The 15,673-nt window shown below is 53.2% G+C and overlaps 2 protein-coding genes across 6 annotated transcripts; one reads left to right on the top strand and one right to left on the bottom strand.

Annotated features, from left to right (window-relative positions):
• The first annotated feature begins 6,524 nt into the window (after window positions 1–6,524).
• RPL29 (ribosomal protein L29) lies at window positions 6,525–8,781 on the top strand. 3 transcript variants are annotated; one of them, XM_022572973.3, is made up of 4 exons: window positions 6,525–6,624; window positions 6,977–7,087; window positions 7,406–7,470; window positions 8,276–8,781. In XM_022572973.3, the coding sequence occupies exons 1-4, from the start codon at window positions 6,564–6,566 to the stop codon at window positions 8,657–8,659; spliced, it is 621 nt and encodes a 206-aa protein (XP_022428681.2). In that variant the 5' UTR covers window positions 6,525–6,563; the 3' UTR covers window positions 8,660–8,781. The 3 variants fall into 3 exon arrangements, with proteins under 3 accessions (XP_022428681.2, XP_030618254.1, XP_030618255.1); XM_030762394.2 differs by having other exon boundaries at window positions 6,573–6,624; window positions 7,043–7,087; XM_030762395.2 differs by lacking the exon at window positions 6,525–6,624 and adding an exon at window positions 6,639–6,758.
• A 657-nt stretch (window positions 8,782–9,438) lies between these two features.
• ACY1 (aminoacylase 1) lies at window positions 9,439–14,508 on the bottom strand. 3 transcript variants are annotated; one of them, XM_022572968.3, is made up of 15 exons: window positions 14,212–14,508; window positions 13,686–13,801; window positions 12,950–13,014; window positions 12,755–12,859; window positions 12,312–12,406; window positions 11,964–12,040; window positions 11,789–11,878; window positions 11,625–11,681; window positions 11,208–11,281; window positions 11,077–11,126; window positions 10,812–10,956; window positions 10,641–10,709; window positions 9,954–10,033; window positions 9,772–9,832; window positions 9,439–9,689 (listed from the first exon to the last, which is right to left on the bottom strand). In XM_022572968.3, the coding sequence occupies exons 2-15, from the start codon at window positions 13,777–13,779 to the stop codon at window positions 9,525–9,527; spliced, it is 1,227 nt and encodes a 408-aa protein (XP_022428676.1). In that variant the 5' UTR covers window positions 13,780–13,801; window positions 14,212–14,508; the 3' UTR covers window positions 9,439–9,524. The 3 variants fall into 3 exon arrangements, with proteins under 3 accessions (XP_022428676.1, XP_022428673.1, XP_089775546.1); XM_022572965.2 differs by lacking the exon at window positions 14,212–14,508 and adding an exon at window positions 13,917–14,166; XM_089919420.1 differs by lacking the exon at window positions 14,212–14,508 and having other exon boundaries at window positions 13,686–14,166.
• Window positions 14,509–15,673: the final 1,165 nt, after the last annotated feature.

Here is a 15,673-nt window from a genome sequence, read left to right as displayed (position 1 = left end):
CCTGCTTCTGATAAGCCACTCTGGTTGCTCCTATCTGGGCACACTGGTAGTCCCTGTCCTCTGGAACTTCAGAACTGAGGGGACCCCAGCACCCCTAAGGACTGTCATGTCCTTCCATCCTGGCCTTTCTTTGGATCCTGTGCTCATTTTATTTTTTTTGCAGTACACGGGCCTCTCACTGCCGTGGCCTCTCCCGGCGCGGAACACAGGCTCCGGACGCACAGGCCCAGCGGCCATGGCCCATGGGCCCAGCTGCTCCGCGGCATGTGGGATCCTCCCAGACCAGGGCACGAACCCGTGTCCCCTGCATCGGCAGGTGGACTCCCAACCACTGCGCCACCAGGGAAGCCCCCTGTGCTCATTTTTAGCATTCACTTGATACTGACATTTCCCCTAAGCCATTTCTGCCTCCCCAGAGCCGTTGTGGGGAACAGCATGGCTGGGACGAACAATGATTGAACACCTAATATATACCCAGCACAGTGTTCAGTGCTTTACTCAAATTATCCGGTTTACCTGATAAAGGAAATTGAAGACGATTCAAAGAAATGGAGAGCTATCCCATGCTCTTGGATTGGAGAAATTAATATTGTTAAAGCAGCCACACTACCCAAAGCAATCTACAGATTTAATGTGATCCCTATCATATTTCCCATGCCATTTTCCACAGAACAAGAACAAATAATCCTAAAATGTACATGGAATCATACAACACTGAGAATTGCCAAAGCAATCCTGAGGAAAGAGAACAAAGCTGAAGGCAAAACCCTTCCAGACCTCAGACAATACTACAAAGCTACAGTAATCAAAACAGAGTGGTATCAGCACAAAAACAAATATATGGATCAATGGAACAAATAGAGTGCCCAGAAATAAACCCATACACCTATGATCAATTAATCTTCAACAAAGGAGGCAAGAATATGCGATGGAGAAAAGACAGTCTCTTCAGCAAGTGGTGGTGGGAAAGTGGGACACCCCATGTAAATGAATGAAGTTAGAACACACCCTCATACTATACACAAAAATAAACTCCAAATGGCTTAAAGACTTAAATATAAAACATGATACTATAAAACTCCTAGAAAGGAACATAGGCAAAATATTCTCTGACGTAAATTGCAGCAATGTTTTATTAGGTCGGTCTCCCAAAGCAATAGAAATAAAAGCAAAAGTAAACAAATGGGACCTAATCAAACATAAACTTTTGCACAGTAAAGGAAACCATAAACAAAATGAAAAGACAACCTACGGATTGGGAGAAAATATTTGCAAACAATGCAACTGACAAGGGATTCATTTCCAGAATATACACACAGTTCATACAACTCAATATCAAACAAAGCAAAACAAAACAACCCAATCAAAAATGGTCAGAAGGTGCTTCCCTGGTGGCGCAGTGGTTGACAGTCCGCCTGCCGATGCAGGGGACACGGGTTCGTGCCCCGGTCTGGGAAGATCCCACATGCCGCGGAGCAGCTGGGCCCGTGAGCCATTGCCGCTGAGCCTGCGCGTCCAGAGTCTGTGCTCCGCAACGGGAGACGCCACAACAGTGAGAGGCCCGCGTACCGCAAAAAAAAAAAAAAAAAAAAGGGCAGAAGACCTAAATAGACATTTCTCCAAAAAAGACATACAGATGCCAACAGGCACATGAAAAGATGCTCAACATTGCCAATTATTAGAGAAATGTAAATCAAAACCATGAGATACCACCTCACACTGGTCAGAATGGCCATCACCAAAAAGTCTACAAAAAAAAAAAAAGTCTACAAATAATAAATGCGGGAAAGGATGTGGAGAAAAATGAACACTTCTGCACTGTTGGCGGGAATGTAAATTGGTGCAGCCACTATGGAAAACAGTAGGGAGGTTCCTTAAAAAATGAAAAATATAGTTACCATATGACCCAGCAATCCTACTCCTGGGCATATATCTGGAGAAAACTCTAATTCAAAAAGATACATGCACCCCAGTGTTCATAGCAGCACTATTTACAATAGCTAAGACATGGAAGCAACCTAAATGTCCATCGACAGATGAATGGATGAAGAAGATGTGGTGTGTGTGTGTGTGTGTGTGTGCGTGAGCGTGCATGTGTGTGTGTGTGTGCGTGCGCATATATATGGAATACACACAGTGGAATACTACTCAGCCATAAAACGAATGAAATAATGCCATCTGCAGCAATATAGATGGACCTAGAGATTATCATCCTAAGTGAAGCAAGTCATAAAGAGAAATCACCTATGAGATCACTTATATGTGGAATCTAAAATATGACACAAATGAGCTTATTTATGAAACAGAAACAGACTCACAGACACAGAAAGCAAACTTATGGTTACCAAAGGGAAAGGGTGGGGGAGGGATAAATTAGGAGTTTGGGATTAGCAGATACAAACTACTATATATAAAATAGATAAACAACAGGGTTCTACTATATAGCACAGGGAACTATATTCAATTTCCTGTAATTAACCATATGAAGAATATGAAAAAGAATATATATACATGAATCACTTTGCTGTACATGAGAAATTAATGCAAGATTGTAAATCAATTATACTTCAATTAAAAAAAATTATCTGGTTTAACCCCACAAGACAATTACTATTTTCATCTGCAGGTTACACTCAGAACTGAGGCTTAGAGAGCAGAGATCTGGACCAAGTAGAAAAGCTGACTTTTGTCTCTGTGAAATCGCTCCAGGCCGACTGACCTCTTGCCTCCTGATTCTGCCATCTGCCTGGATTGGTGAAGTACATACATTTAATTCCTCAAACATTTATCAGGTCCCCACATGTACTTGGCACTGTGCCAGGCACAGAAAAAAATCACCCCAGATATCTCTGACCCTATAATTTCAATGAGTAAGCCCCAGTGGATCCTACTCGAGCTGTGAGTTGGGCTGTAGCTCTAGACAAGGCTTGGACAAGACAATACCACTGCAGGCCACATGGCTCAGGCGGATCACATCCAGCCCCGCCGAGTCTAAGGTCCGTCTGGTCACCGAGGCCTCACATCTCTCTGTGTCTTATGCCCAAGGCATTTACAAGGGGCCTGGGTGATAGACGTTCTGCTGAGTCCAGGTAGTAGTTCTGCCCAAGGCTATGCCACAGAGGTCAGCAAGTGGACCCAGGCCTCTGCACAGACAGAGATGGGGCAAGAACTGCTGACACACAGAGGGTGAGGAGGAAGGGCTGGAGGAAGCCCTGGAGGAAGGGCTAAGTTCTTTACCTTTTTTGTGTTAGAAACTCCTTTGACATCTGGTGATGTTTACTGACATCTCCTCAGAATAAGATTTTTAAATGTGTAAAATAAAATAGGATTACAAAAGATTTTTATGAAAAGGGAAAGATGTCCATGAGTTACTACTGAATGAATAAAATCAAGTTACAGAAGAGCTTGTATAAGCTCTTTACACATTTATGAAGAGAAAAAGAGAGAGAGATTGGGAGAGGAGCAAGAGAGAGTGAAAAGGAGGAGGAGAGAGGAGAGGGAGGGAAGAAAGAAAGAGAGAAATAGAGGAAGAAAGGAAGGAAGGGAGGAAGAAAGAGGGAGGAAGGAAGAAAGGAAGGGAGAAAGGACAGAAGGAGAGAGAAAGAAAGGAAGGAAAGTAGGAAAACTATCTCTTTATACATATGGCTGGCGCTACCATCTTTCCCTGGTGCCTCAGTGGTTAAGAATCCGCCTGCCAATGCAGGGGACATGGGTTCGAGCCCTGGTCCAGGAAGATCCCACATGCCATGGGGCAACTAAGCCCGTGCACCACAACTGCTGAGCCTGCGCTCTAGAGCCCACGAGCCACAACTACTGAAGCCCGCACGCCTAGAACCCGTGCTCCGCAACAAGAGACGCCACCGCAATGAGAAGTCCTGAGAAGCCCGCACACTGAAACGAAGAGTAGCCCCTGCTCGCCACAACTAGGGAAAGCCCGTGCGCAGCAACGAAGACCCAATGCAGCCAAAAATAAATAAATAAACTAATTAATTAATTAAAAGAAGAAAAAAATGAAAAGCATGGCAGGCCAATGGCTCCAGATCATGGTTCCCTTTAGCCCCCCAAATGGTCCCCTCAGGTCACAGCCAAAGCTCCTCATTCTTGTCACTACCTCCTCCCTTCTGACAGCTGGGATTTCACCCTGGGCCTATCCCTATAGCAGCTCCAACAGTACTGCATGGCCATCATCTCTGGACCTGCCTCCCTGTCGGACTATGGCTCTCTGCTCGTTGCTTACTCTGCCACTGTCAAAACAACCTGGTAACACCAAGTCCTCAGCACATGTCATTGCTCACTTTTTAGGATCTGTGAGAGCTACTGCTTAGTTGGAAGGCCACACAATGGGGCAGCCTGGTTCCTTTAAAGCTGTCACAGCCTTTTTTGCCGACCCCTAACATTTGCTTCCCTTTCTCAAGGTGTGGCAGTCAAACTTTCTCCCCTGGGAATTCTCTGGTGGTCTAGTGGTTAGGACTCTGCGCTTTCACTGCCGAGGGTGTGGGTTCAATCCCTGATCACGGAACTAAGATCCCATAAGCCATGTGGCATGGCCAAAAAAAAAACCCCAGAACAAAAAGCCTTCTCCTCTTTATCCAAACTTCCAGCGCCACCTCTCCCATATACCCTGGGGCCTCGTGCCACGCCCACCTCCTACAGTCCCCACCTCTGCCTACCAGCTCCTCCACCTGTTCTCAGCACCCCTCAAGGACTTTGCTCCTGCAGAGACACCTTTCTGGCCTCAATTGTTTCTTTCTTTTTTTTTTTTCTGCGGTACACGGGCCTCTCACTGCTGCGGCCTCTCCCATTGCGGAGCACAAGCTCCGGACGCGCAGGCCCAGTGGCCATGGCTCACGGGCCCAGCCGCTCCGCGGCATGTGGGATCCTCCCGGACCGGGGCACGAACCCGTGTTCAATTGTTTCTTTGTTGGCACTAGGTTACCCCTTGAGCATCTGAGCCTGCTCTTGATTCTCCTAACTCACACCTGCCAGATTTCTCTCCCTCTCCTCAGGAATGCTTCAGTAAGGAGTCACCTGTGTGTCCTGCCTCCACATCCTCCTTTCCCTTTCACTCCCCAACTCTCTGCAAAATGCTTCGGTCAGTCCGTGAACCTGCCTGCCAAGGAACATCCATTCAGTAGGTGTTTCTCAAGTTCCTGTTCTACATCAAGTGCTGTGTCAGGCAATGGGAAAATGAAGGTGACCAAACCAGTTCTGAACTCTTGGTGCTTGAACCAATGAACACATATACAAGTAAATAGAAAACGTAGAGTGTGGGGAAGTTCTATGAAGGAAGCAAACAGGATGAGAGGATGCAGAGTAACTGGGGAGATGGGGCAGAGGGTCTCTGTTTTAGATAGGGCAGGCCAGGGAGGCTTCTCCAAGCAAGCACGCTATCCAAAGAGCAGGGAAAACGTGGTACAGGTGGAGGGGATAGCAAGTGTAAAGGCCCTGAAGCAGGAACAGGTATTTGTGCTTGGCAGGAAAGAAAGAAGTCCATGGGTGTGGAGAAAAGTGAATGATGAGGAAAGCATTGCCAAGATTAGGGGAGGTAAAGAGTTTATCTCTAATGCAAGGTGAAGTCCTTGCAGACTTTAAGTGACAAGATCTGATTTGTATCTTAAAAAGTGCCCTCAGGCCCCACTGCTGTGTGGAAATGAACTATAGGGGTAAGAGGTGGGGAAGGCAATAGAGTTATTAGGAGGCAACATTTACTTATTTTGGATGACAACAGGCATATCACATTTAATGCATCTAAAAAGAAACATCTGGAGACTTCCCTGATGTTAGGACTTCGCCTTCCCATGTGGGGGGGTGGGGGGCTGGAGGGGGGTGCAGGTTCCATCCCTGGTGGGGGAGCTAAGATCCCACCATGCCTTGTGACCAAATAACCAAAACATAAAAGATACTGTAACAAATTCAATAAAGACCTTAAAAATGGTCCACATCAAAAAAAATCTTAAAAAAATAAAAAGAAACATCTGGATCACTGGCCCCCTCAAAATAAAGCAACAAGACCCCTGTCCCTCCCCCAATCTTCCCCATTTCTGTAAAAAGCACCATCTTCACGCACTTGTTCAAGCCAAAAACTTAGGGGCTACACAGGCCTTCTTGCTCTCGCCAATCTTCTGCGTCCCAAGCCCAGTCTACCCTCTTTCCTTACCCACTCCTATCCATCCCCCGTGCCTCCACTCAGCTCCAGGCACCATCCTGTCCCATCCTGCACCAGACTCCTGACGGCTCTCCCTCCTCTGCCCGCTACAGTCCATTTTCCGCGCAGTAGCCAGAAATACTTTTTTAGGAACTCGAATCTCCTGTTACCCCCTGCCTAACATGTATTCCTCAATGACTCCCTTCGCCTTCAAGACCTTTAATGAGACCTGGGACCCAAGTCAGGAGGAATATGAGGAGAAAGGAGAGGGGTCGGTAAACCTGAAGGAGCGAGGCCAGGCCCGTAGCACCACCTTCCCATCTGGCTTGTGTCCTCCGGGCTTAGGAACCTATCTTCACGGCGCTGGAGGAAGCTTTTCCAGTAGTCCCTTCCTGCCGCGACAAGCCTATTTCCCGTGATGCACCACGGCGTTCCTCTTCCTCTTCCGGTCCCGGGCGTTTCGGGATCTGCGGGCCCCGGTGAGTGCTAGCCGCGCGGTATCCGGAGCCATCCGTGACTCCCGGACGGCGGCGGGGCGCGTGGCCTTAGGGAGGACGGGGAGACCGGCTGCCTGGCTGTGGGGAGCGGAAGCCGCGTGGCGGGGACGTTGCTCGTGGGTTCTCAATGGATGGATGGGAGGGGGAGAATTCGGATTTGGGGGGAGAGCGCAGCCTTGCGGCTGGGGGGCTAGTTTTGAGGCACCATTACCTGAGTTTGGGAAGGGGAGACTGGCGTTGGGTCGTGCAGAATGAATCCGGGCTGGTGGAGGGCGCAAATGCAAGGCATCTGTGCTGAAGCCTCATTCAGGCTTCTGGCCTAACGTTCTTCTAGATCAAGGCGAAGAGGTAGGCCCGGCCCCGCGAGCCCCCAGCTCTGATCTCCACTCTCGTCCTCCAGTTGCAGACATGGCCAAGTCCAAGAACCACACCACGCACAACCAGTGTAAGTTCCCCTGGCCCAGCCTTCATCTAATGCCCCAGACCCTGGCAAAGATTAGGGATACTGGGCAGGGAAAGGAGGCACATTCCTACAGTGGGCCTGGGGCTGATTTTACTTTCAGCCAGCATTACCTATGGGGCTGTAGATTTAGAAGCCAGGGATCCGCTTGGGATAACGCACAGTGCTTTGCATTCAGTGGTAAGGGGCTTCTTAGACGGATCCCGAGTAAGGAGAAATTATGGTTCTCCCGGGCTTGCAGCTGTGATGGTGGTCTTACTAGAGGAAATCTCTTTTTTGGTCTAATTCCTTTTTTCCCCACAGCCCGAAAATGGCACAGAAATGGCATCAAGAAACCCCGATCACAACGATATGAATCTCTTAAGGGGGTGAGTGTGTGCGCCGAATCAGAAAAAAGTGTGTGTTTGGCTCCAGTTGCATGGTCAGGGTCTTTCATGTAGCTTAACTGTACTTCGTTTTGCCTGCACTTCATGCTGTGCCAGACCTGTAATAAAGCTTTACTTGGCCTTTACTGGCCCGAGTTGTAACCTGCCTCCTGAGAGCAGTTTGTCTGATCATCTCCCTTGCTCACTCAGAGCTTTTCAAGGGAAGGGGTGGTCTTGCCTGTGTACCCAGTACCTTGTGAGCCTTCCATTCCACTTTGACCACCCATATGACCTTGATCTGATGCAGTACTAGGCATGGAGGAGCCAGCTTCCCTTCCTGTGCTAGGGAGCTCTAAGGATTAGCTGAGAAGTCTGAGGCTGTAGGGTCTGAGCACAACTAAGTCTTGTCTCCACTTTGCTACTCCACTGTACTGTTGGTCTCTCCCCACCCCTTTCCCTTCCCTCCGTTGGTCCTTATTCTGCCTTGTTTGCTGTGAATCTGTTGTACTAACCTTAGTATTTGGCACCTTTTAAGGGTGAGGGGGTGGGGTGTCCGTGAGGGGGTTTCAGGAAAAACTCAACCAAAATCCTGCTGTAGGAATTTGTTCTTCCTTTCTGAGCTCTATTGGGCTCTAAGGGCCAGATATTTCTGCATTTACGGTTGACTTGAGGCTGTCTCAGCTCCCAGCAGGCCTCGGCTGGCGCCTGATAGTCTCGTGGGTGCTGCTGTGGAGAGGGGCACCATGGGTGGCTTGGGGGCCCCTACATACTGCACTTAACAGCCCCCTGTACATTTTTTGTCTTCCAGGTGGACCCCAAGTTCCTGAGGAACATGCGTTTTGCCAAGAAGCACAACAAGAGGGGCCTGAAGAAGATGCAGGCCAACAACGCCAAGGCCGTAAGTGCACGTGCTGAGGCTATCAAGACTCTCGTAAAGCCCAAGGAGGTCAAGCCCAGGATCCCAACGGGCGGCAGCCGCAAGCTCAGTCGACTTGCCTACATTGCTCACCCCAGGCTCGGGAAACGTGCTCGTGCCCGCATCGCCAAGGGTCTCAGGCTCTGCCGGCCAAAGTCCCAGGCCAAGGCTCAAACCAAGGCGAAGGCTGCAGGTGCCGCTGCGGCTCCGGCTGCGGCTCCAGCTCCGGCTCCAGCTCCCAAAGGTGCCCAGGCCCCCACAAAGGCTCCAGAGTAGAGACCTTTGTCTGCCAATGTGAGGACAGAAGGACTGGTGTGACCCCTGGCTGCTGTCTGCATGGGGCTGGTGTCCTCCTGTGCTATTTGTACAAATAAACCTGAGGCAGGATCTTTCAGTCACGTGGGGTCCGTGCCTACATTTTGTGTGGGAAAAGAGTTTAGCCTTCCTTGGATGGCAGGGTGTGGGTGGGAGTCAGGGGAAATAGGGCCTTGGAGTGCCAGAAGGGGACCTAGTAAATGAGGAGTGGTTGGGTGCCTTAGGGACACTGGGGCACATAGCTTGCTGGACTGGGCAGGCTGGTGAGGACAGAGAAAAACCCCAAACATCCCTGTCAGGTCTTAAAACTTACCCAGAAGAAAAGGGAGGACCCAGAAGAATTCTGCACTCTGGCCTGGGGAGTTCTAGGTTCCTAGCGTGCCTGGCCAGCATTCACTGCTCTGAGTTGTACAGTCCCCCAAGTTCTAGGGCTCCTGGGAGGCCAAGCAATGGTGGCACTGCCTTACTTGCATGACTGTGCTGTATTCTTTGCCCCCTGGATCAGGTGCTTCACCAGCAGTCTTAGCCCTCAGAACAGCCAATGAAGCACTGTTCCTGGTCACACTAGATCTTCATCTGTAGTCCAACTTTGGGCACTGGGGAGGCTCAAAGAGTTGTTGTTATGCTGGGGCAACAGGTGTGACCCATGGTGTATGATCTCTCATCTCTGATGTAGGTGTTACTATCATCTTTGAAACCCTGCTCCGTGAACATCCTTGCTGTTAGTACTTCAGAAGTGGTCCCTGTCCACACAGACTTTATTGTTGGGCAGGGGGGAAGAAGGGTCCTTGGCACTGATCGGGGTGGAGGTTGGAGAGCGCGGGGCTCAGCTTTCGCTGGGCAGGGTGGGCACGCTGGCCAGGGCAGGCAGCAGCCGAGTGTATATGTCGATCCCGCGGAGGAACATGGCCTCATGCAGCCGTTCATCGTGGTCGTGGAGCAGCACGGGTGTGTGGTTCATGGGTGAGAAGCCCAGAGCTGGGACCCCCACCTGAAGGGGGCAACAGGAGCCGTTAGGGGGAAGGCCAGCACCCAGGACCATTCCACTGCCCACCCTACTGCAAGCAGCTCACCGCGCGAAGATAGCGGCTGTCTGTGGCAGCGGGGAAGATCTCCGGCTCCAGGGTGAGGTTCCTGTAGAGGGAAGAACCTGGTGAATGTGGAGGCAGAGAGGGGAGAGGGCAAGGGAACGGTTGAAGGAGCAAAGGAAGGTGGGAGGGAGGGAAGGGGAGGGGGTGCTGGCCAGTGTGCTCACATGTCCTTGCAGACCCCACTAAAAGCTGCCCACCAGGGGTCTGAATCATCAGTAGATGTCACTCGGGGCTCTGTCCATTTCTGTGGGGAGAAGGATGGCAGGATCAGGACAAGGCCTGGGCATCTTGCCCTATTCTTCATAGGGTAGGCTGTGCCTGGCACGGGGCACACACCCACCTACTCAGACATCCAGCTGGCCAGTCCAGCAACAGGCCCTCTTTCAGTCTCTCAAAGGTCACAGGTCTGGGACCTTCTGTGCCCTCCACTTCCTGTCCATCCTCAGATCCTTCCTAAGTGCCCCTTCCTCAAGATGGCACTCCCAGACCCCTCAGACTGGTCAAATACTCCAGTTACAGGTTCACAGTTATGAGGTCCCACCCTTTCCTGGACCACATGTGTTCACACTTACATAAAAGTAATACATAATTTTTTGATTCATGTCTATTCCTCCCTTCATTGTGTAAAGACTATGAGGGCAAAAACTTGTCTAATTTCACTCCCTAGTATTCCCCAGCACCCAACAGTGGCCTACACAACTAACGCTTGTTGGTGAACAAAACATGTCTCTCACAGCTAAAGCCAGGATGTATGCAGGCACACCAAACGTACACTCCTGCAGTGACACATGCGGCAAGCCCAGCCTCCCCAGCTCCTACAACTCCCCTGTTGTAGGTTCCCCAGTCCACACCTGAGCAAACTCGAAGGTGACCCCTTCGCCAGCTGCCTGGCACCAGCCCTGCAGCTGCTCCTCGAAAGCCTGTGAGAAGGGAGATGAGTTGACCCCTCAGGCTCTCCCTGAGCCTCTAGGACAGGGCTGAGGACCCAGGCTCCCTCCTCCAAACCCAGGTGGAGATGGCACCTTCAGGTCCACATCTGGTGCCACGCGGAAGTCAAAGCTGGCGCTCATAGTGGCAGGTACCACATTATAGGCTACACCACCCTCTAGCTTAGTCAGGTTCACGGAGGTTACGGCCCCCTGCTTCAGTTGAGGGTCTGACTGGAGCCTGTGGTGGGGGGCAGGGGCAGCAGCAGCAAGGGGGAAGAACAGATAAAAAGGGGGCTCAGCCCCCCTCCTCTCCTGCGTAGCCTCCCAGAGCCCCGTGCCCTTTCCCAGGCTGCCTCACCTCTGCCTCTCCTCCTCCCGAAAAGCCAGGATGGAGCTCACAACCTTGTGCTAGGAGAGTGAGGTTAGATGTGAGAGTGGCCCCAGGACAGCCTCGGGAACTCCCAAACTCCCTCCCCGTATGCCACACACCAGCTTCTCTGCTGCCGTGTCCTCAATGAATCGTGAGCCGTGGCCTGGCTTCCCGGTGCTTGTGACCTGCACCCCTGGGAGACGCAGGGGGAAGGGGGTGTCTTCAGTATGGGAGAGGCTGGAAAAGCAACCAGCCCTGGGATGGGCCCGGGGTCTTCCCCTCATTCCAGGCTCCTCTGCCAGGTCTCTGCCCGCCTCAGAATGCACAGTGTAGAGCTGGTTTCTGCCCATGGTTAGGGCCTCCCTTCAGAAGCTCAGGAAAGAGATGCCCAGGTAGGAAGGGGCTGGGAGGCAGAGGCCCTGGGTTCAAGGCCTACTCAGGCCCCAACTTGCTGTGGAACCCTTGGCGGGCCCCTGCCCCTTCTGGCCCAGTCTCCCATCTGCACAGTGACCCCCAACGTCCAAGTGCATACTCACACCAGGGGCTCCGCTCACTGTAAAAGACAGTGAAGGCGTCAGTGGGGTTGGCCAGGCCTGAGGAGGAAAAGGTTGTCCAGGCCTGAGAGGGTGGAGCGGCCCAGCCCCCACTAGCAGCCTCCCTATCTCCTGCTGGCCAGTCAGTGTCCTGCCACCCTGCTCACCCTCATCCAGGGCGAAGCCAGCCCTCAGGGCCTGGAACTCGGGCCGCTTCACAAACAGCTCCATGCCTTGGTGACCCCCAATCTCCTCATCTGTAAAAGAAGCAGGAATGTGAGATAGGGGGTGCCCCAACACTCTCCCCACCCCTGAAGGTGCCCCTCCTCGAGTCACTCCTACCTGGCACAAAGGTCATGTGGATGGTTCTGGGGAAATGGTGGCCCTCAACCTTCAGCCTCCTCACAGCCTCCAGGTACCTGAGGGGCAGTAAGAGGGTGTAAGCCAGGTGCTGGGGGGGAGCCATCAGAGCAGGCAGGCTGCAGCCTTGGGCCGTGCTCTGCCACAGCCTAGCAGGTGACTCCAGAAAGTCTCTGTCCCTGTCTCCCCATCCATGCAATGGTCATAGCGGGAATTCCCGCCCAAGGTAAGGGGTCAAGATGTTCCTTGGCCTTGATGTTCTCCAATCACACCTGGGTCCTGGGTCAATCCAACGGGCCAGTGGGGAAACTGGGAATGAAGGACACTCACTGGATGCTGACACACTTCATGTCCTGGGCACCCCTGCCATAGATGTAGCCGTCAGCATCCTTGAAGGCTTCAAAGGGGTCATGACTCCAATGTTCCTGAGGGCAGGGGCAGGAAGAGGGGCCCAAGCACCAAATGTAGTCGTTAATCCACTCTGCTCAACTGTGGCCCTGCCCCGGGAGCAGGTGCCCTAGGAGCCCACATAGGGCTGAAGAGGGCAGCTGACAGCCATCCCTCATCTCTGCCTCCCACCACCAACCCCGCCTCTGGCATACCCCACCCCTGGCATGGAATAGCTACTGGGCAGAGGCTGCTTGATTGAGTGGAGTAATGCTCTATGAGGTCGAATCAGTGCCAGGACCAGCATCGTGGGACCCCTGCAGTCGAATGGGGGATCTGTACCATCTTTGTCCCCAAGGGTGTTCCACTCCCTACACCCCCCGCACCTTGAAGACAGGCACCACATCGGTGTGGGAGTTGAGCAAGAGGGAAGAGAGTCTGGGGTTGGTGCCTGGCCAGGTCAGCACAGTCACCACACGGCCAGCTGCCACCTGGAGAGGGCCAGGAGGAGGGGTCGTCAGTGCACGGTGAGGAGCTGCCCCAGGCCCACCTCCCCTACCCATGCAGGGCCACAGGCTCACCTCCACTTTCTGACAGCCCAGGCCCAGTTGGCAGGCTCTCTCCTCAAGGAAGGCCACGGCAGCCCCTGGGAACACAGACAGCCTTGCTGCTGCTTCTGCCTCCCCACACCTCCCACGGGCCCAGGCAGAGATGGGGGTACATCCAGAGAAGGGAGCAGACCCCTGCCTCAACACAATTCCACATCCGTCAGAGACATCTGCATCGCTGTCCCCAAGGAAGAAGACATTTTTGGCCAGTGACCCTTTGTAGAAGGCCAGGTGGGAAGTCCAGAGTGAGAAGCAGGTGTCATTGTTACCTTCCTTAATGATGGGGAAACTGGCGCGGAGACATAAGGCTCACCCACTGTTTCCCAGCTGGTAAATCACAGAGCAGGGATTTGGATTGGACCCCAGTACACAGTTCCCAGCCACCAAGCCTGATTCCCCGAAGGTCTGTGGCCTTTGTTCAGCCCCAGTAGGCTTCCGGGGGCCTCTTCTTCCCTTCCCCAACCCCAAGTGCTGGAGAGTAGGTGAAGTTGTTCCCTATTTAACTGCCAGTTGTAACTTTTGGAGCAGCACAGCCTGGATGGGGTGCTGAGCTGTCTGCTGACCTAGGGAACGGCTTAGAGGAATGGAGGCGCCATTTGAGGCAGAAGATTAGGCTCAGCTGGGTGACAGGGGTTGGCGCCTGGTTTAGAGCACAGTCCCCGCCCCTGATGCCCCACCACAGGTCCTCCTGGAACCGCCGCGTTCTCACCGTAGTCGGGCTCGGGTTGGACGGTGCGGATGCGCAGGTACTGACGGAAGAGCGTCACGGATGGGTGCTCGCCCTCACGACGCTTGCTGGCCATGGCGCTGCCCTGCCGTGGTGAGCTAGGGGCAAAGCGAGTGGCTACCTACCCCTCCCCGCCGCTGCGGCTGGTGGGCTCCATTTACACGCAGTCCCTCCCCAGGGCGGTTCCCCGGCCGCCCCGCAGGGAGAGAATACCTTGTTTCGGAGCCCCCAGTTACAGAGGCCCCATTCTGTTTCAGGCGCTGTGCTGGCCACTTTCAACACATTTCCTTATTTAATCCCCCAAGGAACCCCATGAAGTTCGTGCCTCTGAAAGCCCACATTACAGAGGAAAAAGCTAAGACAGATTCAGAGACACCTAGAAAGTAGCTGAGCCACGTTTGAAACCAGACATTGACTCCCCCCGCCCTCCTCAAAAAAAATCTCCCAGTTGCCCGGATTTCAGGTCAGGGAGCCCCAGATCCCTCTACCCCTCTCCACGGCCCCCCACCTCACTCTCTGCTGGTCTTGGGCCCGCGCTCCCCTCTCGGCGCCCGCCCTGGACTGTGGGCGGGACTCCAGGTCCTGCGAGGTCTCCGGATCAGAACTGCCGCGGTCCGCCCACCACGTGGCCGGACCCCGCAGGGCGGGACCGAAGACTGCGAATCAGGGCCGTCCCAATCTCTAAGGCCCAGTGACCGTGGGCGTCTCCGCCAGCCAGTGGTTCCAGCCTCCGCCACTTACATGAGGCTGGGATTCAGGGGCCCACCCCGGGGCAGCTGCCTCCGCCGCCGGCTCCGCCCTGCAGCCGATAGCGAGCTACAGGCTGGCCCCGCCCCCTCAGGCCCCGCCCTTGGCCCTGGGCAGCGGGCCCCACCTCCCGCAACCTCCCGATTGGGCCAGGAGGGAGGAAGGCGGGCACTGACCGGAAACTTCGCAGCTGCCCCCTTGAGCGCCCCCTCGCTCTCAGAGTACAGCTTTGAAAAGTCCTGCTGGGTCTGGCCCCGGCCTGCTCCACCACCCCCTCCCGCGAGTCTTGGACTTCTCCCCTCCTCACGCCTCAGCTACTCAGGGGCGGCCTCCCTGACTGCCTCAATGCTCCCTGTGTGGAGAGGTTATTAGTTAATATCTGTGAGCTCCAAGATGCTGGTCCATGTACCCGCAGGATTCTGTCCCTGGCAGGGGACAGAACAGACGGACAGCGTGCCAGGAATGAAGGATAAATGAACGGATGGGCGCATGTGTGATCGCACCACTGTGTAGGCAAATCTGTGTAACAGTGGGTGACTGTGTGTATGACAATGTGAGTGAGATGGTGGTTGGGTGTGACAGAGGATGGCACGATGAGAGGATGTAATCGTGACGCTGTATGACAGAATGAGAGGTGGGAAACTGCACAAAAGCATACGTGTGGCACCTTCTTGGCTGACCCTGTGCCAGGCTCCCTGGCTCTTCTGCAGCCACTGGAGAGGGAAGATAAAGAGGCACAGGTGTCCCACTGGCCACCCACAGGCTGCACACAGTTGTAGCTGCCCATTTGTGCGTCCGGCTGTCCTTTGTACTCTCAGCCAGTTCTGCCCTCAGTTCCAGGGGCTGAATCAGCTTGGGGAGGGGTGGGGTTGAAGACTTCAACCTCTGGGCACAGAGGAGGCAGGCTGGCAGGGTAGGGTAGGGTCCATCCAACCCTCGTGAGGTTTAAGTCAGACTGCTGACCCACAGATTCCCAGGGGCAAGCAGGCTATTGTTGGGGCCCAGGGCAGGCCATCCCAAAATGTGCCTCTGGCATGTTGATTATTTTGAATTAAAGTCACTTGAGAAATGTCCAATGCAAAAGAGACATTCTGACCCTCCTTTCTGTCTCCCTGAAAACAATAAATCTCTATACAAAAGGTACACTCCCTGCATCTGGAGGTAGGACACTCTGATTTCCGGAGATAGGGAATTCAGGCTGAGAAGCCTGTATGAACAAACCT

Source organism: Delphinapterus leucas, chromosome 10 (assembly GCF_059928025.1).
Source record: "Delphinapterus leucas isolate spDelLeu-1000000601 "Yukka" chromosome 10, BTC_Dleu_Yukka2, whole genome shotgun sequence".
In the NCBI taxonomy this organism is placed as follows: Eukaryota; Metazoa; Chordata; class Mammalia; order Artiodactyla; family Monodontidae; genus Delphinapterus; species Delphinapterus leucas.
Note: the sequence above shows the minus strand (reverse complement) of the source record. Positions and strands in the feature narration are given on the sequence as shown.